The sequence below is a fragment of the Myotis nattereri genome (assembly GCF_964212035.1).
Source record: "Myotis nattereri genome assembly, chromosome: 6".
In the NCBI taxonomy this organism is placed as follows: Eukaryota; Metazoa; Chordata; class Mammalia; order Chiroptera; family Vespertilionidae; genus Myotis; species Myotis nattereri.
In genome coordinates, this window is record NC_138081.1 from 85,351,987 (window position 1) to 85,378,618 (window position 26,632).

The window sequence follows — 26,632 nt, forward strand, 5'->3', positions numbered from 1 at the left end:
TTTTATAAAGTTGGCCAAATATCCCTTAACTATGCAGCTTCTAACACATTCCTGGAAAATGAGTTACAGACTGAACTAGATCTAGCTAGTTCAAAAGGCATCATTGTTGTAATTTTGTTCATTCATTTAAAAATATACAATCCAGCGAATCCTCAATTGCTCATTTGAAGAAGAGCAGATGAGCAGCCATGCCTCTGCAGAATTTCCAAACATAGGGCAGGGAGACAGTGTGAATGATACTTATAATTAGATAGGTATATGCCTAAAAAATATACCTTCTGACTTATTTTCATATGATACCAGTCCAATGATAGGGGAAAGAAGCTGGCTATGCCGATTGACACCCAAAGCTGGTAGAATTCTGCAAATTGGCAATAAGTGAAAAGAGAAATGAATGGGAATGAAAAGTTCACTGCCTTCTGTACTTAGTTTCTACTTTATTCCAATGCATCATGTTGCCTAACACTTGCTTATCCTATATAATAAAAGGCAAATATGCAAATCAACCAAATGGCAGAACCACTGGTCACTATGATGTGAATTGACCAGCAGGGGGCAGACACTCAATGCAGGAGCTGCCCCTGGTAGTCAGTGCACTCACTCCCACAGGGGGAGTGCTGCTCAGCCAGAAGCCGGGCTCATGGCTGGCAAGTGCAGCGGCGGTGGCAGGAGCTTCTCCCGCCTCCATAGCAGTGCTAAGGATGTCCAACTGGCCTGCTCCCGCGGGGCTAAAGCCATCAGTCAGATATCCCCCGAGGGCTCCCAGACTGTGAGAGGGCACAGGCTGGGCTGAGGGACACCCCCTCCCTAAGTGTATGAATTTCATGCACTGGGCCTCTAGTATAGTATATAAAGTTCAAGGCTGTAAAATGTATGTCAGGTTAGAAAACAGTAAGAACGCCAAGGTCAGGGTTCTTATAAAGATAAGAGTTGCTGCGGCTTTCTATCCCCAATTCATTCCCATCTCTATGTTATTTATCGGTGGAACAGAGTACCTACAGGTCATTATCCTTCCACACTTGGCTGGAGGTTGGCATTTTTAAGGGATCTTTCATTTATGTATATTTATGTATGTTTACAAATATTAGACTGTCCACTGGTGATACTGCAGATTGATGTACTGATCTTGATTTTAAGATTATTGACTGTAGAATTATAACTGAAAAATTTTAAGTTTTCAGTGAAAAAGTATGTAAAGGCTGCTACATGACTATATTTCTGTTAGTTTCCAAGAGTTCCTTGAAATATTTTTCTTTCAAAAGGGTATTTTAATGGTGAGTTCTCAATCTCAAAAATTACCACTCTGAAGAGGTGGTAAAATTTTTGCTTTTTTCACACTGGAATTTGAAATTTAAAGTAAGATTTTTAAAATGTGCTATAATTGCAGAATTTTTATGAAATAAAAATGTTCGGTAACATAAGGATTCCAAATCTATATTTAAAGTATAATATGCTATCTCAGATGCCCTCAGATGCTTCCATTATGTCTCCTGGATGCAATGTGTTCTTTCAATCTTTTCTGAAAAGAAAATGTGTACTTATAGGATCATTAGGATAATTAACTTGAAATTGAGAAAAACTGCATGTAGCACTGTTGATCACTTGATACTGCCTACACTAAGTTGAGACCTATTGTTTTGAAAAATACATTTCACTAAAATGGCACAGATTGAAGAGTACATTATAAATTAAGTTAGAATTCCCTTAAATAGGTTCACTAAAAGTCTGTTTCACTATACCTCATTTTCATTAACTTTAGAAGAAGTAGTTTTCCAGAGTTAGCATCTCATGTAATATCTATACCATCTCTAAGACCATTGAATATGGATGATTTATTTCATAAGCCTGTCACATAAGGATTTATTAGAGCTCAGTAAAAATATATATATATATGTTTGTGAATATACATTTTTGACCCAGTGCAAAATAATTGAAAATTAGCCCCTTATCTGTATGTAGGAACTTTTGTGTTCAAAATTACCAGTCAAAACACAATGTATGAGTTCTGTTTCTCTTTGTCAAAGAATTTTGAGGGTAAAATGTTCTTAAAATAAATCAGGCAGGGTGGGGTGTGTCTTGAATCAAGGATACATTGTGAAGACAGCATTTTTTTTAAAAGATCCACTCTCAGAATCCCACATCTTACTTTGGGGAACATATTATTTTACAAGACTCCAGGAATTAAACAATATGTAAGAGTTTAAGTGTTCAATTTACCAGATTATCCGCCAGTCCTTGTCTCCAAAATGCAAGGCCAGTGATAGTCACTAGAACACATTTTCTGTAAACCGAAAATCACTAGACAGGAAATACATTTTTCATAATAATTTCCTATAGTCATCTAGTTCCTTGTGCCCATTAAAAGTACATTGGCATATGACAGAGTTTCAGATAAAAACAATGAAACATCACGATGAGAGCTGAAATATGGCTTCATAGGAATCAGGGCTTCATTTAATTAGCTTTGATTATGTATGTGTCTTTTATTTTTGTAATAGTTCACATCACTGGCATGAACTCATGGGCCAAACTTTTCCAATTTTAGTTATTACCAAAATTTACAAACTTGACATAAAGATTACATTGTATTTACAAAGAACTTGGCACTTACAGAATAAATTATTCACTTTTTAATCCAGACTAGGGCCCCCAGGGTTCAGGCAAAGGCGAAAGCCTGATGCCTTATCATATAGTATGCTACAGAGACAAGAATAAGTTTCCAGCTGGTAGTTCCTCCACAGTGCTGTCCCTGTTGCTGAAAACAAGTACCTTTCATTTCTAATCCATGGAGCGTGTAGAGCAGGTATCAGTCCAGAGAGAGCAAAGGCTGCATGTTTTCTTCCTCATTTTTATCCATGCGCTTTAGGACTGTAGGATCCACTACTGATTGGGATCTGGAAATGATAAAGCCAATGTTAGTGAGCTATCACCAAATAATCACCTTCTCTTGTCTGTCTTTTCTCCATGATTGCTGCTCTCACTGAATCGGATTATCTCCCTTTTCATCAAGGGATTTATAAGCTGAGAATGCTGCACATGCAGAGAGAGAGACAGTTTCTGTGGGGTTTTTGCTTCCGAGGAAACAATCCCCTCTGGTCTCTAAATGGAATATTCAGCAGCAAAGGATCCTAAATACACAATAATAGGCTTAAGTTCTTTTTAAAAATATATGTTTTTATTGATTTCAGAGAGGAAGGGAGAGGGAGAGAGAGAGACAGAGAGAGAGAGAGAGAAATATCAATGATAAGACAGAATTATTATTCAGCTGCCTCCTGTATTCTCCTCACTGGGGATTGAACCCACAACCCAGGCATGTGCCCTGACCAGGAATCAAACTGGACCTCCTGGTTCATAGGTCAATGCTCAACCACTGAGCCACACTGGCTGGCCGAGCAATAAGGTTAAGTTCTTTGAGACTGGGACTTTCTACTGTAAGAAAGATGTACTAATATTCCAAATGGGAAATTATTACAGTAAAATTATTGTTATGAGACCTAAACTAAAAATGATAGGAGCCTTGAGTCCTGTCTTAAAGAGTTCTTCGAAACACATTCAACTTAAATGTGCATGTTTGAACCAACACGTTTTATTTTTCATGATCACATTAGGAAAAAAGTCAAAATTTGAATGTGAGTTTTGTTCAGCTTCCCACTAGACTATTTGAATAAAATCAATCTTATTCTTGAAATTTTGTGAAATGTTTTAAGTCTTTTAAAAAGTTAAAACCCCGGAGGCTTGGTGAAAATGACGAAGGGATTAGGAAGTACAAACTGGCAGTTAGAACAGAGTCACAGGGATGGGATGTAAAGTACAGCATTGAAAATATAGTCAATATAAAGTCAATATATAGTCAATAATAGTCAATATATAGTCAATATATGTGGTGTCAGGTGGGTGCAACACTTATCGGGGGGATTGCTTTGTAAGTTATACAAGTGTCTAACTTGCTTATATAGTACATAAAGCATTTAAATTTTTTAAAATTTAAGTTAAAACTCCTCTTGTCTCGGCAGCAGCTCTTTATGGCTAGCAAAGCAAATACTTTGAAAACCCCTTCCACAGGCCTTTGATAGCAGGTGGGAATTATATATTAGGAAACAACATAAAACGGGCAAGGAGGAGAGTTAATGAGACATGCTACTGTTGGGGCAGGAAGCTGCCATCGTAATAGCTCCAGCATTAAGGAAGCAGCTGCCCTTTTACAATTCTCCGCGGTAATGAATTTTCCCCCTGCTGCTGTATTCCAGCCAATTGGCTATTGCCATGCCTCTTAGCAGACCTCATTAACTTTCAAACAGAACGACTATAAGCTAAACTACAACTGCACATGCTAATAAAAAAGAAAAGCAATGGAACTAATTATCAAAGCAAAAATAATTACAGGATTAACTGATAAAGTCAGTCCTTCACTTAAATAAACTTAAATTCCTTTCTAAAGAGAGAATGAAAGGAAGGTGGGAATAGTAACACAGGGAGGTTTTAGTTCATTATTCATTTTTACCGTTTTATCTCAATGCTAGGCATTAGATGCCTAGGTCAGAAAGGAAACTGGCCAAAGTTGAATGTGTGTCTATGGGGAGAGCAGGATAGAAGGGGACCCAGAGAGAGGGAGGGTAACAATAATAATTTATCTTGGAAAAAGTACAATGAAATATATTTTAATATTTAGCAATCAGACCTTTAACACTTTTTTTCTTAAACAACTAAACAATTGGTTTCCCAAGATTACTGCACTAAAGTATTAGCTTGATACTGGTACCCACTGCACTGTATATTCCATGAGCAGGGACCTTATCAGTGTTTCTCCTGATGCAAACACAATGTGTTCCACAGGCTGTTACACAGTAGGATCTCAAGGTTTTAACTTCTACTCAATAAATAGTTTCCATACTGAAAAAAATCAGTATTAAGCATTCAAAATGAATAGCAATTTATCCTGTGGAGAAATTCTTAACAGAAAATGTATTTTTAAATTCTCATAAAGTGAAGTCTATTGTTTAAATGTTGAGGTCTAGCTAATAACATTCAAGGAGTACACACCAAAGCTCTTCAGACAGTGCAAAGGACACAACTTAAGCATTTGCCAAAATGTTTTGTGAAAACACACATCACACACACACACACAATCTTTTAAATCTTTATGGTCCTTGCCTATTTTTTAAAAATATTAGAGGATATGATGACTTTAATAACATTTGAAATTATAGTGGGCTATACCATCTGGGATTAAGCTCCTAGCTTCCTTTCATCATGCACTACAGATGTAAGAATGGCCCCATGTGTGCAACTATTCCTTAATAAAACAAGCCAGGCAGAAACCATTTCCGATTCAGATGATTAAGATTTTGGGAGTGTTTAATTGCCACAAATGTATTGTTATTTTAATCCAACAAAATTGCTATTGTTATTGTAGTTCTTTTATACAAAACAAAGGGTTATTTGTGCAGGATCATCACAGTTAATGAATTGGTCTGTTTCAGCTGCAATAGAGGGCGTTGTCCATCATGAAGTCATAGGACATCTCAACAGTCTCAACACAGCCTCTACTGTCTTTGCCATAACTTTTATTTTTCACTAAAACAAATAATTTAAATTTAATTATCCAGGTATCACTCATTCATTTATTATGCATCTACTATAGCAATATTATACTATACCTTAGTGTTTAAGAGGCTAGATTTTGAACAGAAGGGATTCCAGTTCTGCTATTTGCTATCTCTGTGACTGTGGGAAAGCTACTTAAACTTCTTAAAAGTTTGTTCTCTTACCTATAAAATGGGGGACATAGCACCTACATCATACAGATGTATTGATGATCAAATGCAATAATTCATGCGTAAACCCCAGCACAAATACTGGCAGACAGCACATGGTAGCAGTCAAGGAAATGACGTATGGAATACTATTGCCTGTGTTCCCATATGAGCATTACTACTTTGTAGCTCTGTGACATGGGGAAGTTACTTACCGTCTCTGTATTGGGTCTGCTCATTAATAAGTTTGGACTACTACTACCTAGTTGTTTAGAGAAGCAAAGGAGTCAATATATATATTAAAAAAACATTAGTTAGGTTTTGGCATGTAATAGCAATAGATGTTAAATATTATTCAATAAAACTGAAAGTCATATTTGCATAACAGTATTGTTGCTCACTGAAATTGTTATGTGCCAGCCACTATCCTAGGTATTAGAGATATGAGGTCAAAGACACTTGCCCAGTTTAAGGCACCCACAATCTACTGAACTTTGTGTCTTTTCACGTGACTATACTATTCCTCCACAATTTTACACAGGGGGACAAGTCTTCTTCCTACACACCTAGCTAAATTCACCCCACAGAAGAATTATCTACAACTCTTTGGTGAAGGAATGATTTTTCTTTCCCTCTCTGAGTATGACATAAATCTGAAAAAGAAAATAGAGAAGTGTGGAACTGCCATTTCCTGAGATGGAGGAGATGAGTCAAGTAAAATAACTTTCTTAATCTCATTCTTTCAGAAGTTTTCAAATAGAACAATAAGAGCTTCCTATGATACAAAGCCTATACCAAACAAAGCATGTCTAAAAAACATAAGCAACCCACATCAGAAGCAAGAAACTCCAGGGCTGGGAGGTCGATGTGCTGTGAGCCAAGTGTGCAGGGAACAAAATGGCCTAATTAATTGGAGAAAAAAATCAGGATCCATAAAGACTTCAAAAGGTGGATAGACTGAGCCAAATCTAACAAGATGGTATAATCGATTAAAGTAATGTGCTTGGAGGAAAAAGCTATACTTAGAAATAGAGAATTATGAGAATTTGGAAAGAGACTTACTAGTTTTAGGCAGTACAATATGAGTCAGCAATGTGCTCTGGCTCCCTGAACAAAACAACAACAGAAACAGAGGAGGCCAATGAAGTCCACACTGCAAAGCCAGAATTCTGAAACCTCAGCGCAAGTAGTAACAGTGTCAGATGCTACCTGTTCAGTTCTCAACATGGCACTTAAAAGGGGCCACGGACAGACAGTAGAGGACGCCTTCATTTATCAGCCTGTACCTAGTGAGCACCCTGTGTGCCAGGCCCTACTCCCGGTACTGGGGATGCAGAAGAGAACAGGGTAGACAAAAACACTGAAGTCTCCATGAAGCTTACACTGGGGGGTTGGGTATAAAATGAAATAAAATAAGGCACTTCACGGACTGGTAAATGCTATGGAAAAAAAATAAAGGAGGTGACTAGAATGAGGAAGAAGTAGAACTGATTAGGACCTGGTGATTGAGAAAGACCAAAAGACCTCTTCAGCAGATGACCTCTGACTGGCCAGCCACTGGACAATGTAGGAAAAGAGCATTCCAACCAGAGGCGACAAGTATAAAGACCCTTCGATAGGAACAAGAGGCAGAGGCTGAAGGAGGATAAAAAAGGACGTTGTGTCTGAAAGGTAGGAGAGGGAAAAAAAAGGTAAACAAACAGAAAAGAGAGGTAGGCAGGATCAGATCATGTAGCACCATGTCAGCCCCAATATGGAGTTGATTTTATATTGTATAATCAGCAGACATTAAAAAGTTAAAGCAGAGAAGTGAAATGCTCTGATTTTGAGCAGAGTACAGCTAAGGTCTTGGATGTTATCGAGAGAAATGTGCTCAGAGGAGAGGATTACGTTAGTTAATATTTCTGTAAGTCATGGAAGGAAAAGCTTAAAGAAATGAGCATTGCTAGTTGGCCAAAGAAACGACCTATGTCAGTTGTCTTTGAATCTTTATATAGCTCAGTTCTACAGTGAGGGTTCTCTGTGTCACGCTGTCATGGGAGGGAAGACAAAGTTCATGTCAACAACATAGAAGACTTTACACCTCATGGATTGGAACCCCTGTTTCACTGCATATAGACTATGTAACTTTGGAGATACAATTACAATATGTGTTTGACAGGGTTGCAGTGAGGATCAAACGAATGTTACCAAAAAAAGCACCTAGTAAGGGCCTAATTCATGAGAAGTATATAGTAAACAGTAGATTGCAACAACTAATATTAAGATTATTATTTTAGCCCGGCCAGCGTGGTTCGGTGGTTGAGTGTCGACCTATGAACAAGAGGTCATTATTTGATTTCCGGTCAGGGAACATGTCCAGGTTGTGGGCTCGATCCCCAGTAGGGGGCGTGTAGGAGGCAGTCAATCAGTGATTCTCCCTCGTCACTGATGTTTCTCTCTCTCCCTTTCTCTCTGAAATTAATAAAAATGTATATTTAAAAAAGATTATCTTATAAGAAGAAACCAGACATTTTGAGCAATAGCTTTTAAATATTTTTATTTTAGAAATATTTTTGGAGAATTTGATGAGATATATACCTTAAAAATGTACTATATACATATTCACACCTTTTCATACACAGCTTTGAAGACAACTTTTAGTACTCAAACCCCTTCAAGAGCCCATCTGTGAACCCCATTGGTTAGGAGCACATAGAACTCAAATTAAGAAGTCCTGTTTTGAGAAAAGGGAGTTGAGAAGCCTATACTTGGTTTAAACATAAGCTATATGCTTAGCGGAGAAATTAAAGCCGGAGATGTCATTGGCCTTTTCATTCTCCCCGAGGGGAGGCAGAGCAGCCTGGGGAGAGGAAGACATCACACACACACACCCCTACAGTAGCAACAGCGAAAAAAGAGGCCAGCCCAGAGAACAGACATGTCACTGCCTGAGTCAGAGCAATGGCAGAAGGACCATAAGGCTTTCATCAGGGAAGGATGCAAGACAGTGTCTGGGATGACATGGAAGATGCTCTAGGGTCCTGCCTGAGCTAGGTGAGGAGAGACTTGTAAGAGCTGCAGTTCCTTTTTTTCTATGATGGGAAATGAACTAATAATCAATAATACTCGTTACATTTTTCACATGAACCCTGGCCTGGTATGGCCTGGGGAAACCTGGGAATTAGATACCTTCTATGTGCTACAGAATGCAAACTCAGTTATACATCTGTGCATGTCTGGCAACTCCTCCACCCTGCATTGCTGGATGTACATTTTATCCACATTGGATCCAAAACACCTAGGAACATGCCTATTACAGATCATGTGTTCAATCTATATGTATTGATGGAAATAAAATAGTCATGGGAATACTGTGAGAGTCACAGCAGGGAGTCTGATTCAACAGTGAATTTTATAAAGATTAAAGCTGTAAGGAATGGCTAGACCTTTGAACAGAAACCTGACAGAAATATTGTAAAGAGAACATAGCTTTGAATATTAGTGTTTGAAGGGGGTGTGTGTGTGTGTGTGTGTGTGTGTGTGTGTGTGTGTGTGTGTTTGCTATGGATCCCTTTCTTCAAATGAAATCTTACACAGAAGTCTAATAAACTGCTTAGAAAGAAGGAGTCATTTTCATTGCAGTGGAGATGGGCACCATCCCCGCCCCACCTGCCTGGCCTGAGAAACCCAACCAGAACCCTGAAGTGCAATTTGAAAAAAAATCACTGGATTTGGTGACTTCTTAGGGCCTTGCTAGGTTGTCTGTGAATCTTCAACAACACTGGGTTCAGGTTAGCTCAAACGACTATCTTTGGCTCAAAATTCCTAGACATCCAATCATGGGGGCATAAAATGCTTTAAAATCTCACCAAATATTGCCTTCAAAAATATAAAACCTGGAGTTAGACCTGGGCTGCCTCTGCCCTGATCCTAGCCAACTTCCCAGGTACCTCCCGCATACCTCTTCATGGACTTGGGGGAGAGCTCCTTTTCTACTTCTTTCACAGGCATGCTGTAGGAATCCACGTTGTATTCACTGTCATCGTCATACTCGTGGTCGAGCAGTGTTCTTGCCCATGTTCCCATGTCATATGGGGGCAGCATTCCTCCAAACTCAGAGGGCAGGATCTCAGGATGAATTAGTTGGTGTAGACTATTTAGGTTGTTACCATGCAAAAATATCTACAAATACAAGAAGAGAGGTGGCGAAAACACACAGAGGAGAATCAATATTACCCAAATGCTATGGGGAGGGAGTTACAATGGCAAGAGCAGAAGCAAGAGTTTTCTATGCCCATTAAAATATTTAAGCCCCTTACCCACTCTGTGAAACAGGCAGACTGGTACTGTCATCCTCGTATTTCATATAAAAATTCTGAGGTTAGGGAACTTTAAGTAGCTTCTAGAAGGTCTGCTAGTTATTGGGTTAAAGAGCTGGAACCAGAATTTGGTTTTCTGCTTCATAGCCAGGTTCATTAGAAGAATCTAATGTGCATGTTGATCTGTACATCATTCTGATGTTAGTTGTGCAAAGCTGATGATGTGCATAATGAATGCTATTAAAACAAATTCTTCTCAGAAGGGACTCATCAACTGCAAAGCCCATCCAAGTTATTGAGCCCCAAAGCTGTCACTGGTATGGCCTTCTCTTTATCATCCGTAAAATGAGAACACTGTAACCACTAAATTACCACTTTGTAATGCAAAGTATGTGATGTAAATAAAAGTAGATTAGCATCATCATAATGAAAGGTTAAGCGAAGGTTCATGTCCCAAAGGACTTATGTTCTATAGTGTTTTCACCATCTTCTCTACTCAAGATTTCCATGTTTACTGTTCAAATAGAAAATGAAGTAATGGATTCAAAATGTAAAGCTGTATGCATATATTAATTATGGATAATATTGTCTACATAGAGCTTTTTTTTGTTAAACTGAAAAATTATTCAAGCTACAGACTCAAGATCTGTTTCCCCATAAATTGCTACCTCTTTTCTTTCATTCCAATCTCAAAACTGCAAATCAGTCTTCTCAGATAAAGCATTGTCATCTCATATAAAGTTATATAATATTTATTTAAGAAGTATAATTTATAAATGACAGAAATGATTTCATACTTCAGGTTCAAGATGAATAGGCTAACACATTTGTCTTTGTTTTTCATACTCTTAGAATCTATTGAAGTTAATATGCAGAAAAACAAAGAAAGACTAGTCTATAATATCAACTAAAATAAAAGGATGGGTGTCACCAATCAACAAGTGATTTCAATAGTGAAAGCAGATGAGAGCAAGTCACTGGCCAAAATAGGCAGAAAAAACAGCTGCCTGGAATATGTGATGCGTGACCTACAGAGGTGGAAGATGTCATCTGTCCCAAAGTACATCAAATTAATTGCAAACTTTATACTTTCCCACTCCTATTTGCAAAGCACAACAGCCCAGGAAACACACACACACACACACACACACACACACACACACACACGCACTGCTAGGTTCTTCTCATAGGAAATTGAAGGAATTTTTCCTTGGAAAGTTAAGCTCGAGCATCTGAAACCCTTATTTTGTTAGGTATATAACCTTTAGTTTATCAGATGCATTACTTCATGTAAGAAACCTTCTCTTTCAAGTCATGCAAGACGTATGGTAAGAAATCCTTGGGGAAATCAATGTAATCCAGCACACGACTTCCTCCCTTTTCACTAACACTCTGTTAACTCCTCTCTCAACGCCACTTTCAGCTTTGGCCCTGTTTCCTCTTTCACTGAAAAAATAGGGCAACCAGATGATACCCACCCACCAGCATCTGTGCCCATATGCTTTGCCGTTGTTCCCAGTACAATGAAGGATAAACTTTACAAAGGCCAACTTCTCCACCTGTGAACTAGAATTCATCCTTTCTCTTCTACTCAATTATACTTCCTAAGCAATTCTGTCTCTCTCGCATCATCAAATTTCCTCACTCTACTGGCTCTTTCCCATCAGAGAACAAGCATGCCAACTCTTCTATTCCCCTATCTATACAGATACATAAAACTCTCTTGGACCTACTTCAGCCTCCAGTTATTATCCTATTTCTCTCCTTCGTTTATTGCAAAACATATAAAAAATTGTCTATATTTATTGTTCAAATATTCTCTCATTTTCCCTGAATCCAATGAAAATAGATTTTGCCTTCCAACACAGTAAATTGCTCTTGTCAAGATTCTTTTCACTGCGAAATTCATTGCCCAATTCTCAGGCCTTATTTTTCTTGAACTCTCAGCACTGGGTATAGTAGTTGACGCTCCTCATGAAAACATTTGTACTCAGGATCTTTTGATTTTCTCCTACATCGATCGATGTTTTTTTCAGTCTCTTTTGCTGATTCTTCCTCAATTACCCCAACATCTTAATGCCAGAGAGCCCCAGGGTTCCATTCTTGAATTTATTCTCTTCTCTAACTATACTCACTCCTTGGTGATTTTATTCACTCTCATGGCTTTAAATATTGTCCACACACGGAAAGTCCATATATTAAATCCAGACCTCCAACTTTTATTTTATTTTCTTAACTTGTGGCATTAAAGAAAATGTGCTAGGTGACTGAAGCGGAAAAGAGGGTGGAATACTTTTTAAGTTTAACAAGGAAGAGAAGAGTGAGTCCACCATATATTTGTCAGAACTAGAAGGGAAACCTGTCTGCTGTCAGCTCTTGGGGAGGGGCAAGACCACAGCCATGGACTAGCTGAAGAGTGCCCTCAGGTAGTGGGTGGAAGCCTAGCCATTGGCTGCCAGCTCCAGCAAAGATGCTCTTTTTTTCCGGGAGCATCTTGAGAGCAGAAGGAGGCCTTCATTCAAGAAACTAATACTGGCTCAAACAATGAAGATGTCCGAAGTTGTCATGACAGCTAAGAAGTTTGGTTCTGCATGAAACTTTCCTGGTATTGCTGAGAGTTTGAAAAGGAACCCCCTATACCACCTAAGGTGGGTGGTTATTCCTTCCCATCAATAGAGTGAGTATGTTGGAGACTCAAAGTCACTTAATTTAATTTAAGAAAATGAAGAACCAGGTGTTTGTGCACTGGTGGGGGGGCATCTGAAGTATAAGGTGTTTCAGTAATATTGTGATGTTGAATTAGTTGGAGCACTAGCAAGGAATTATAATCATTTTGCATTGTACATTGATGACACAAATAAAAATCAAAGGTGCTTTAACCTATAATTACTTTCTCATATGAAAAATTCCAAGTCATGGACAGTTTTAATTAAAATGCTGAAGTTCAGATATTTCACTTCCATGTGGAATAATGCTAGAAATGCATCTGTACAGGCATTGTTGGAATTGTCAGATTCAATCTAATAACCTCAAAACCTGAAGCTTTCTTGGTTTTCTAGACATGATCCTCTTCAATCCTTTTCAACAGAACAGAGTCATGTTAAGATCATATCAGAACAACCACCCCTATACTCAAACTCTTCCAAATCCTTCTCATTTCACTCTGACTGAAAGTCTGGATCCTTGTAGCAGTGTCCAAGGCCAGATATGACCCAGCACACCATAATCCCTCCTACCCAGTCCTCCGCTTCCCTTTCCTCCCAAAATAGTTCATTGTGCTCCAGCCCTCCTGGCCTCCTCGCTGTTTGTTATATACACCAGGAGTATCTCTACCTAAGGGCCTTTGTATTTGCTATTCCCTCTACCTGGAACAGCATTCTGGGCAAACCCACATACTCAACTCTACTACATCCTAGCAGTGATTTAGAGCAGATTGCTTACCCATCTAGCCTAATTTTTTCTCTATAAAAGGAGAAAACAATAAGCCTTGCTTTGAGAATTAAATGAGTTAATATATGTAAGGAATTTAGAGCAACCTGTGGCAGAGCGACTGCCACAAAAGCCTTCACTAGGATCATTTGCACGGAAAGTTCCAGCAGGTGTTTGGGATCACCTGATTATCCTTTCATAGCATTTGCAGGTGTTATCTGTGAGACCCATCCCTCCATTTTTCTAAATTCTAAAATGTAAATTAATCTGAGGCTCAGTGGTAGAAACAATTCCCAATATGCATTATAATTGTTTACTGAATTCCTCCTCCTAAACTGCTGAGATATTTTCAACAAATTCATAAACAGAAAATACTCTATCACTGATGTTTGATCCAAACATATATTTAACAACTTTTTCTCATTCCCACTCCTATGACACTGAAGTCACTGAAGTGCCTTTTCGTTCACCAAGGAACATGGAAAATTATCTTCCCTGTGGATTTAGAGCTATATTTTATTATGGAACTAATCATCTGAAAGTTGGTCACAGCACAATGGTAAAAATAGCTCTAACTATGGAGCTATTTTGATTCAAATATTGCTGTACCACTTCACAGCTGTATAAATGACTAAGCTAGTTACTTATCCATCCTAAGACTTACTTTCCTCTGCTCTGAAATAGGACATAATGCTTACTAAGCTTACTTTCAGAGGTATTTGGAGGATAAAATAAAATAATGTTCATTAAAATGCATTTTTAAAATCAACATTATTAATTAATTAGAGGCCCAGTACATGGATTTGTGCACTGATGGGGGGCGTGGCCTGCGGGTATCAGCCCTCTGTGGGAGTGCCACTCATCCCAGTCAGCCAAGTGGCGCCCCCACTGTGGGAGTGCACTGACCACTGGGGGGCAGCTCCTGCATTGAGCGCCTGCCCACTGGTGGTCAGTGTGCATCATAACGACTGGTCGACCAGTCATTCTGGTCATTCCGCTGTTGGGTCACTGGGCTTTTATATGTATAGAAGACTAGAGTCCCAGTGCATGAATTCATGCACGGGGGTGGGAGGGAAGGCGCAGGGGGCAGGGCCGGCTGGGGGAGGGGCCGTAGGCAGTTGGCCGGCCTCGTCCCCTGGTCAAACTCCTGGTTGAGGGGACAATTTGCATATTAGCCTTTTATTATATAGGATAATAAAATGTGTTCAGCGTTTACCATGTGCCATGCACCGTGCTAAATGCTTTCTATAATTATCTCATTCTCAGAAAAATAATTTTGTTGTATGTACTTTCAATATCCTCATTATTCGATGAAACCAAATCTAAGAACTCAACTAACTTGTAATTTAAAGGGATATTAGAAATTTGTAGAAATATTCTTTCTGAAGTGTGTGATTGATCGTGACAATTACCGCAAAATCATATTAACTACCACAAAATTCACTATATGCAATGCAATATATATTGTGAAATAACTAACTCCACTTATCAATTTATAAAATTATAGCTTTTGTCTAGGCCTACTTGATATTAACTATACCAATAACTATATAGTAACATGGCTTTTTTTTCTTTACTTTTAAACTGAGGCATTAATATATAATGAATGTGCTAAAATGCTCTCCAAATTTGTGAAAAAATAGGAGAGCTGGTTTGAAATATTTCTCTCACAGATAAACTGTTCAGAATTAATCACATGACTTTGAGAATTATAAAATGTCTTGTACAGTGGGGCCTTGACTTACGAGTTTAATTCATTCCGTGACGGAGCTCGTAACTCAAATTACTCATATGTCAAATCAAAAAGTGAAAGAGTGAGACACGTGATGCTGGGCTGATGTTGTGGCATTCACTGTGATGTTCGCTGTGCCAACTAGTGGTGGAGTATCGGAAGCTGGCTCGTAACCCGAATTTTAGCTCACAACTCAAAGCAAAAAATCGGCCGAGAGACGGCTGTTATCTCGAAAAACTCGTTAGTCAGGACACTCGTAAGTCAAGGCCCCACTGTATATTGAAGTTATATGCAATACACAAGCACATTTACGATACTATTATGTACACAGCGTGCAACATAATTCATTGAATGGAGCAGGTGAAATGATATAAAGACAGAAACAAATACCCTTTTCCGCGTCTTCTCCTTCAGGAAAGGCCGGATTACAGTATACAGGGCATGGATATACCACGGCTGGTTGACAAAATGAATTCCTCCAAATCGGGCTGGGAAACTGTCCTAGAGGAACATGAGGGAAAGAAAATTCAACATGCTTTAATATCTGGCGAAGGTTTGGGGAAGGTCATATGATAGACAAATTTTTTACTCCACACACTTAAATGAGATTATCTATAGTTAGGAGAAGAAGGGAAGATATTTGTCGCATTAAACACTAACTTTCATACAAAAACAGAAACAATTTGTAATAAAGCAAATTCTTTGCAAGAATAGATTATTGATAAGAACTTCAGCATGTTTAAGAATGTCATATATTAAGCCTGAAAACTGCCAACAGCCATTATAGGTCAAGAAACATAAATAAAAGACATTAGAAATTTGTCAAATAATGAACCTATGATAGATAAATGTTTCAATTAAATTATTATATTTATATTAAAGTGTATTTAAATTAAAATGGTTTATTAAATTTCACTGCAGTCATCTATAATGTGAACACTGTCAGATATCAAAACTCATTTTATTCTCTTTCTCTTATCAACTTTATAATACACATTCTCCTTTCCTTATTTCAACCGTTAACAAAAGGAAATGCACTTAAGCAAAATAAACACCTAGAATTGTAGTGTAAGGAATTTGGAGATGGATTCTGCCAGAGTAAATAAAAGTCAAAACCCTCTGAGCTTGCCTCACAGGTGGAAATGGGGCTCTCATAAGGCCAGCCTCTGCTTTGGCAAGAACTCACCCGGGTAAGGTTTGCACCTGAAGTCCCAAAGCCATTCCACAACAGGAAGGGATAAGTGAATTAACTGCAATATTTGACAGTGCTATGGATTCCACATAAACAGACCTGATTCTTGCTACTAGTTCAGAACGCCACACTGAATTGACTATTGATGTCTATTTTTAATAAAACTATACCACTACAAATGTCTCTCAAGTGACATCATCGTAATTGGCATTCTTCTGGATTCTCCTTATAGCATTAACAGAAACAAAAGCAAGGCAACTGAAACAATTGAACATGTATTTTGTAAAATTAAATGCTCCTTGAACAAGATTCAAAAGATTAAAAAACATGCATAATATAACCCCATAAATATATGTTGTTTGAGGGGACACGTATGAGCATTAGTAATTAATTAGTGTTTTGCATACTGATTTTTCAGAGCCCATGAGCATTTTTGCAAACTAATCTCTGTCTCTGAGAATAACACACTATAAAAAACCCACATTACTTCAAACAATAAATAAATTAGAATAGCTAAAGGTAAAATGTGATTCCTTTTATGTCAATGTCATTACTTCTTTCATAAATATGTAGTTTCATTCATCAAGAGGTGATTATAATGGAAATGAATGAATCAGGAAGAAATGCAGACAAGTATGTTTCAAACTTATGACACTTTTATATATAAGAAGATAACTACTGTATGTAAAATAAAAAGAATGCCAAGATAAACACCCACGTGCCCTCCGCTCAGCAAATCATTGGTAACCCTGAAGTTCACTGTGTTCATAGTCTTTTACCCTCCCCCACATTTTTAAATTTCCCATTAGATTTCAAATATAAGAATTTCCCTGGCTTACATTTTATAAATATTATAAAAACATAAATATTATATTTATTCTATATTTTATGTATTTTAATATTTTCCTACATATATATGTACTCCTAAAACGTACTAAGTACTTAGACTTCATAAAATCATCATCATAGTGGGTGTATTCTTCTGTTGTCATATCACATTGTTTTTGAGGTTCATTGTATTGATGTTTATACATGTTGTGCATAGCTAGAGTTCATTGTCACTGTTGTATAGCATACCATTATATGATACAACGCAGTTCACTTATTTTCTTCTCTCCATGAAAAGAAAATTCTTTTCCAAATGTCTGCCATTACCGGAAATGCTGCCCTGCAGATTCCCTTCAGACTGTCCACCCCACTTCGATCCCTAAAGCAGTATGCTTCTAACACATACTCCTGAACGGGCATCTGATCTCTAGAGCAGAACTGAATGAACACCAGCTCTCAAGTTATTAAGCCAAAAGTCTTAGCTCAGTGGCTTTTAAACTTTGATAATCATGTCCAGGTCATTTTTCTTCTATCCTGAAAAGGTGAATATGGGCACATATACACATAATTCACATAAGATGTCATGGGGTCTCCTGACTACATCTTTAGATACAGAACAGCATGATCAGATCATATTTGAGATAGGGTGAAAGAGAAGGAAAAACACTGATTTGAAAACAACTACATCTTGGTTAAAATTCGGACTTAATGCCACCTCTCAGGCATCAGAGGCCAAAACAAGGACATAATCCTTATTTCCTTCCCCTCACTGTGATACTTCTCATTTCCTTTCTCTCTCTTCTCCTGTGGTATTGCCACATATTTATATTATACCTTTTATAGTTGTTCCACAGCCCTTGGATACTTTCTTCTGAGTTTTTTGTTTGTTTGTTGTTGTTGTGTTTTGTTTTGCTTTTTCAGCTTTTATTATCTTTGCTTTTCAGTGTGGGGACGGGGTGGGGGGGGGGGAGGTTCCATTGATATACGCTCAAGCTTAGAGAGCCTTTCCTCAGCCATGTCTAGTCGATTAATAAGGCCATCAAAGGCATTCCTCATTTCTGTTACAGTGTTTGTGGTCTCTGGCATTTCTTTTTAGGATTTTCATCTTTGCTTACATTTTCCATCTGTTCTTGCATGCTGTCTTCTTTAGCCAGCAGAGCCCCTGGCATAGTCATCAAGGTTGTTTTTAATTCCTGGCCTGAGAGTTCCAACATCCCTGCCATGTCTGGTTCTGACATTTTCACTATCTCTTCCAATTGTGTTATTTGGCGTGTTTTTTAGTATGCCTTATAATTTTTTTTCCTCATTAGCTGGGCATGATGTACCCGGCCTAAAGGAACTGTTGTAAAGAGGACTTTAGTAAGGTGGTGGGAAGGTGTGGGAAGAAGGGAAAGCACTTGATAGTCTAAGATAGGTCTTACTCTGTTACTGAACCTGTGCCTCTAGACTTTGAACACACAAGTGTTTCAGATCTTTCTCTCCCCTTAGGTGGAGCAGGTAGCCTGGAGTGAGTATTTCCCTACCCCCGGATCAGTAAAGCTCTCAAATACCCAAGCAGGTTGGGCTCTGTTAACCAGCTTCTCCTGAGGGCAAACATTAAGAACAGAGTGCTCTAGCATATTTCAAAATGTTTCCTTTGACTCTTTCCCTGACAGAAATGCGGCAAGATTTGTTTCCTCCGCTATTTACTGTCAGACCATTGGTGGCTCCTGGAGGTGCAGAGGACTTCCCCCACCCCCCACCCCACCCCTCCATGACTAAGCGCCTCCTGGAGCTTTTATCTGTCAGCCTCGTTCACAGTGACCCTCCTGCATTGTCAGCTACAGTGCAGGTTGTCCTACCCCAGCGCTGGCTCCCACGGATGCCCCTCCTGTATTAGCTCTCTCTTCCATCTTGATGGCAGTGGTTTGCCCTGCATGCTTACCTCTCTTATGGATCTAGAAAGAGTGGTTGATTTTTCAGTTTGTTCAGTTTTTCACTCATCGTTCGGACAGAGGGGCAGCTTCCAAGCTTCTTACAAGTGGAACTGGAAACTTGAGGCTAATCCCCTCATTTTGATCACATCCAAACTCCTGAAATATTTATGCCCCCACCTCCTAGTGGCTACATATTTTCATATCTACTCTCCATGGTGCCAATGTGACCACAGAAAAACTGCTCTCTTGGTTTGGAGTTTGCAACCCTGCAGATGTGACCCAGAGGTCAAGACCCTGCAGCCTCCACCCTATTACTGCTGCTGTCCTAGAGGCCTCTCACCCTCCGGAGTGGCACCGAGACAGTGGAAGATGGGTGCAGACACTGACGCAAACCCCTCCGGTGCTTGCAGCAGGAAGGTGACTGCTGGCGCCCTTTGTCCTTTAAATCTTACTCAAAGGCATCTCATTGACATAACCCTCCTCTTCAGAATCCCAGCTGTAAGATTTGTTTAGTCCTTCATCTTCTGCCCTATTGGGTCATGCATGAGGTGGGTGGAAATGAAGACCAAGGAGCTCAAAGTCTAATAGTGGAGGCTGACAAATAAAGAGATGATTTCAGGGTAATATGGCAATGAGAGTGATGGACTTGGGCACTGTGCTGGGGACAGCAGGCTTTTATGGGAGAGCAGTGGGTTAAAAAGTAGAGAACAGAACAAAAAGAGCTTCCTAGAGATGATACTGCCTGAATAGGTCTTAAGGAATTAGCAAGAGTAGATCAGACCAAAAAAGGAGGGAAGGCCATGGCAGGCCTATGGGAGAGAACAAAGCCAACAAACTCTAAGATAGCACGTGAACATGAGTGGAAGTGAAAGGATGGAGGGAGGTGAGATGGTGCTAAGCAGGGGAATGGAGGTCGTCAGAGTCCTCTCCTAACTTTCATTTCTGCCACTCTTACAATAAGGTTTTAAGCACTCACTCTCTGTGGTAAATCCATTTTTTCTTGAACCAATCATCTTGTGCACCAGATTGTGCCTGACTCGTCTTTACATTCACAGAATTTCAAAAATATATGTGTGTGTGCATGTGTGTGTACCATGATGAAACTAGATGAGTTTTTATTGAATGGAGTGGATTCTGATATTTACTTTTTAAGTAAACTAGTTTTCTGCAAGACAATTTCCTTATCTGAAAAGTGGGAACAACATTTAATAGAACTGCGAGTGGTTAACTATAGGGGCTATCATTGAACACACCTCCTAGATACTAGGCTACCATATTAACTATCAACCCCCACTTTACACACCTGGAAATGACCATAGAGGTAAACGTACAATGTGGAGGAATATATTTATATGTATCATATATACATAAGTAAATTATTCATATATATTTCTAACAAATATGTTTGCTTTAAAAGTGTAGCTATTCAAGAAGAAAAATTTGAGAATCTTAGTTATTTACACATTATTCAAATGCTTAATTGATTTTGATGAAATATAAAAATTGTGTGTTAAGATAATTGAGATGTTGAGAACAAATCAATATAATTTCTGGTGTAATTAGGGCACAGTTTGCAGTCAGAAATGTGAGCAAAGTCGACTTTTCTCTGAGAAGTAAACCCATAACTTTGTCTTATGTCACAAGGTTGTGTATAGTTCCTAAACCTATCAATTGTGTTGAGAAGTGTCCTCAGTATGGATATCAGCAATAATTGTGTATAACTAACCCATTCAGATTTAAATCTATTAGGCTTTTTTATGTGTTTGTTTTGCTTTGCTCCCTTTTTTGTACTTGTCTTTTGAAGCACCTAGTTTCAACCATTATATGCACTACAGAAAAGTGCATATCTATAATAATAAAAGTGTAATATGCTAATTAGACCAGACAGCCAAATGACCTTCCAGACGTCCTTCTGAACAACCTTCCAGATGAAGCCGGGGCTGTGAGGGCTGAGGCAAGCTGCCGCGGCTGCAAGGGCTGAGCCCTGTGCATGAATTTCGTGCATTGGGCCTCTGGTAGTAAGAAATTTGGAATTGTAGAAATTATACCTTTAATTCCATAACTCTATCCCTAAAGTTATACTAGTATCAAAATATTGCACCATTCTTTTGATGCTTTTACTATAAATATAAAATATGCTTATTATACAAATCATTGACTAAGTTATAAAAACTCACTCATAACCTTACCAGCAGAGAAAAAATACTACTCTAAGCATCTTGGAGTGTGCTTCCTTTTTTTCAATTAAATTTTATGTACATGACATGAAAATCTAACAGTCTGGAATTATGATAATGTTTTCTATAATGGCTCATAGCTATACAACATAGTATTGCTCACTCTAAAAGTGTGCGTATGTATAGAAAGTATAAGGTGATTACTGTAACAATTAGTACTACTGGTTCCTTAAATAGCATCAATATTAGTTTCTTTCACATATAAACTTACTAAGATTGGTCTGCTTTGGCATACTAGCCACGCAATGTTTTTCTAAATATGTCTTTTGACAGTATCCTTTCTAGATGGTATAATATTATTTGTATGCCTCATATCCATGTTTATAATGTATTAACTATCTTTATACACCTCCTACTCATCTTCTAAAAGGCTAAGATTCCTAAGGAAGTCATGTTTATCCTGGTTCCAACGCCCTGCTCCCATTCCCGACCACTAACATCCTGTGCAGTTTCTAGTACTGAAAAGAATAAAATTATCATTGTGATCCCATATACTTAGTTTTATCAACAGTGGGCAGGCAGATCCAGGAAAGTCATTCAATCGCTTTCATGAGGGAAACAAAGATTTTACCAACACATTCTAACTGGTGTCCTCTGCCAAATTGAGAGGAAACAGCCAGAAAACTGTTTAATCACCAGCTAATTGGGATGTCTTTTCTGTCCCTGTCTCATAACTGGTAATGAACCATATGTAAATAAATGCAAATAACAGATTGAAAACAAAGGATCTTATTCCTGCTGCAGAGATTTAAATTGGGATTCTACACATGCAGGGAGACGTTTGACCTCCATCCTCTTAACTTCTAACTGCCCATTAAAATGACATGCTGTCCAGGTAGGCCTACAATAAAGAAACCTGGTTCGATGCAAAGAACTGTATAGAAGTAAAATTTCATCAAATAAGTAATTGCTCTTTCTTGGCCAGGGCTCAGTTAGTTAAAGCATTATTCCATACATTAACAGGTTGCAGGTTTGATTCCTGGTTAGGGCACATACCTAGGTTGTGGGTTCCATCCTGGTCAGGGCTCATATGGGAGACAACCAATCAATGTTTCTCTCTTCTCTCTCTCTCTCTCTCTCTCTCTCTCTCTCTCTCTCTCTCTGCCCCCCCTTCCTCTCTCACTAAAAAATCAATAAAAACATATACTCCAGTGAAGATTAAAAAAAAGTAATTGCTCTGATATGTAGGAAAATAATAATGATTAACATTTTCTACATCAGTTTGTTTAACACTTGGAAATTTTTTCATCAGAAAAAAAAATAGAAAAAAAATTAATTATATGATTAAAAATATAGTCAGCCAGTTCCTGTTACAGAAAAGAAGTCAGCCTTCAAAGACATATCACATTGTATTTCAAAACATGAATATAGCAAATCTTTCTATTTGATGAGCAATTTCTGAAACAAAATGCATTAAATTACAGATTTAAATTATCATTTTTTCCCTCAGAAAACAGTGTCTTAATTTTGATAAGTGTTTAAGAAACCTGGATTAACCACAATAAATCATTTAAAAGAGTGATTATAGAATACATTAATTTCCCATTACTATGCGGCATAGGTAAAATTCTTTATAAAATTTAAAATTTGGAGGACATGAATATATTTTGAAATAATTTTACCCTCCCAAAAGTTAAACTCCTAAATCCAAATATGCACTAAAATATGCATAACTTTTTAGGTTGACTTTTTAAATTTGAAAATTGATTGGCTTAGATTTACATTTGCATATTTTCCAGTGTCTGTTTGTTTTAAGACCTTTAGCAAAATGTCAGCTATTGTTTAAATTCTCTATCATGAATACAAGTGTGTCAACATGTATTTCTCTTAAGGGTGGTCAACAAAATACATTCTACCCAAAGGCAAATGCATATCAGTTCTATTTTTAAAAAACAGCTAGTTTCCTCATTCTATATGCATTAGTTAAGGGCTAAGGAAAACTTCATGACACTGTGACTGCTAATAAATCTCTTTGCCCTTCACTCTCCATTGGTGAAATCCAGTTCCCGTTACAGGGATGTGCTACTTGCTCGTTTTCCGTTTTTTTCTGAGGGTGGTCTCTGGTTTTATTTGTTTATGTTAATTGGAAATGATGCCCAAGTACAATGATGTTACCTGATACTCTGTTTAGAGCCCAAAAAAGAAAGCTTAGAGGGGCTTAGTGGAGAGCTGTATCTTCTCGCGGCCAATCACTAGGAAACTAAGGTACTGCATAATCATGTCCTTTAAATTGCGAATGGACATGTGCAGTAGGGAGAGCAAGTCTCAAGCCAACACTTTGAAGGCAGAGGGGTTTGTCTACACTGCTTCCGTGACTCTATCATTAGCTTGTAGTGTTTGGATTGACAACTGCCATTCAGAAGACTGGGCGGCATCTTCTTGGGTAACTCAGAACACAGTGGTGGCCAAGGGCTGTCCCAGTGTGCCCAGCTCCAGGCCCAGAGGAAGGCAAGGAGTTTCCCCCTCCTCCTCCAAGATGGCACGTGACTATCATCTACTCAGATGAAAATGAGTGCTTTGTGATGTTATCATTGTCGCAATCTTAATGTAGACCATCATTTCCAAATTTTTAATTTTGTTTTTAAATACTAAATAACAGTAGAGTTGGCTTGCTTAATATAAAATGTAATCTAATTTCCTCTTTCACCAAGATTTTATCACTTGTAAATAACAGTTATGTACTGATTTAACAGGGGGACGGGGAGGCAGGGGTGGGGGGGGAGGGGGTGCGGAGGGGAAACATTGTGATTCCTCTTTTCTTTTCCTGCTATGTTTTGAACACAGGTATTGAAGTAGTCCATAACACTCTTGGCTTCAAGGTTCCCGTGATAAATTCACTTATGTATTATGAAGTATCTCTGTACCTCCTCCCAGCCACATACTCAAAATTAATAAGTAGATTTGAGGTGTTATTATGGAGAGCAGGCCTACTAGAGTAGCTATGGCTACATGATAAGGGCTGCTGAAATTTGTGGGTGAGAACTGAGCAATCTATCTCAAAATCTCAGGTATACACTAATCCCAGCCAAATTCTGTTCTCATTGGTTTTTGTGAATGCGCCTATGGTTGATCACGTGGTGCTGGCTAACTTTGCTTCAAATAAAACCCCCCTATCCTGTGAAGGATCCAGAAACACGATGTTGGTGTGTTAATATGGACAAATCTCCATACCTGGATAAACCAAACCTCTCCAATATTACTGGCGACTCACCTGCATCAACCTTGCGTAGGGAGGGGAATGTCTGAATCTTGAACACAGTAAAATTTAGACAACTTAAAGAGGGTTATTACATAAAATATTCCTCCTCAAAAGAGCTCTGCCTAGCTAAAAATATTTCTTCAAATAAAACCAACACTGAAAACTAATACAGGGTGGGGCAAAAGTGGGTTTAGAGTGGTGAGTATGTGAAACACAGACTTTGTTCTTATACTATTTTTTTAATTATTGCATTTTCTCCATGAGAAAAACTGTAAACCTTCTTTTGCCCCACCCTGAATATAATATGTTTAGTCATCATATAACTGAATAGGCAAGAAAATCTCTTCGTGAGCAAAATAAGTGTGGTATTCTCCTGGGCTTCTTTTTCTGTCAGGTAAGATTGATAGCAAATCATAACCATAGAGCCTTAACGTGAAGGCACAGGCTTATTTAAGTTAGTCGCTGCTGGTGTGTAACCGGTACCTATGGGGGGTGAGAACACAAACCAATCACACAGAGAACATGACGCAAAGCTATTCTCACAGATCTTCACAAGCCATGAAGGACCCATTTCAATCAAGTATATCAGCAGGAGAAAAATCCAAAGTAAAACCTACTATCTTATAAAAATGTTACTTATGCTTCTAAGGCAGGCTCTCTTCTTAACCCTGGATGCATAGCAAGGGTAAAAAATAATGGTGCCATTTCACAGCAAAAGAGAATGTGTACTAATTGTCTATGACTAGTATCTGGAGGCTTATAGCGCCAATCTATATGCCAGCTACATCAGGAAGGCCTGACTGTTAACCCAGCCATTATATCAATAATGGATTAGGTCTCTCACTTGACTTTTAAATGACTTTAGTAACACACATTCAAAAGTGCTGATGTTCTCATGTTCAAAATAGCCAAAGGGGAGTTAAGCAGCAGAACTTCTGCTAGAGGAATTGAGAAAATCAAATTATAAAAAGAATTAGGCAGAAGTTAAGTGGATATTTAAGGACACTCCTGCCTACATCAGGCATGTGAAACTACCTAAGAATGTATTTAATGAAGAAACTCAGTGCTGCTAGGCTTTAGCAAGACAGGACCCATCATATTCTATTAAGAAAATATAAGTTGTAAAACATACCTGAAAGAAACCACTTCTTATGTTCCCTAACACTAATTCTAGAAATCAATTATAAAGAAATTGTCACCCAGCCAGAGTGGCTCAGTGGTTGAGCATTGGCCTATGAACCAGGAGGTCACAGTTCGATTCCCAGTCAGGGCACACGCTGGAGGTTGTGGGCTTGATGCCCAGAGTAGGGCATGCAGGAGGCAGCTGATAAATGATTCTCTCTCATCAATCTCTCTCTCTCCCTCTCCCTTGCTCTCTGAAATCAATAAAAATATACTTTTAAAAATAGAAATAAAAAAATAACACAGAGACAACAATATAGCACTGTAAGCGTTGATTAAGTTTAGCAAATATTTACTGAACCTTGGGAAATGTAAGGGGGATGTGAATGACGAAGGAATTTATAATCTGTTAAAAAGAATCATAACATAAAACAAGGAAAGATCATTTCCAAAGGTGTTATGAGGTTTAAAGGAAAGAATAAAAGACTGGAGAGGTTGTAATGATGAGGAAAGAACTCCCAAACAAGGTAGTATTTAGAGTTAAAACTTGGGGTGTCAATGAGACTCTGGTCGTTGTGGAAGAAGCAAGGAGGTGAGTAGAAGAAAGTGTCCCAGAGAGAACGTGCAATAGGAACAGAGATGGGAAAACGGGGCCACCTCTAGGATACAATTGCCAAGCCTGTTTGTCCGGAGTTGAAGCTAGGGGTGAGGAAATGCTGGCAGCATGGCTGAGAAGATGATTTGGGAGTCTACCTGGACCATCCACGTCATCTTGGAGAAGAGTCTGTGTGTTCTTAGTACTGGGCATTCTTGAGAAGAGAGTGGCCTATTGCAGTTAATCTGGCAGGGTATGTAGTTTATTACAGAAATTTGACATTTTAATATAGGTTTCAGTGCAACCCCTTTAAGGCAGAGACATTTTA

General features: G+C 38.4%; 1 protein-coding gene across 2 annotated transcripts in view; it reads right to left on the minus strand.

The window, feature by feature from the left end:
* Positions 1 to 1,067: 1,067 nt before the first annotated feature.
* The window catches only part of CLVS2 (clavesin 2), a 61,571-nt gene continuing 36,006 nt past the window's right edge, over positions 1,068 to 26,632 (minus strand). For both annotated transcript variants that reach the window (XM_081094751.1, XM_081094752.1), the window contains exons 4-6: positions 15,606 to 15,716; positions 9,697 to 9,917; positions 1,068 to 2,894 (exon numbers count right to left, since the gene is read on the minus strand). In XM_081094751.1, the coding sequence (XP_080950877.1) occupies positions 2,807 to 2,894; positions 9,697 to 9,917; positions 15,606 to 15,716 (420 nt within the window). In that variant the 3' untranslated portion in view covers positions 1,068 to 2,806. The remainder of the gene's footprint in view (positions 2,895 to 9,696; positions 9,918 to 15,605; positions 15,717 to 26,632) is intronic.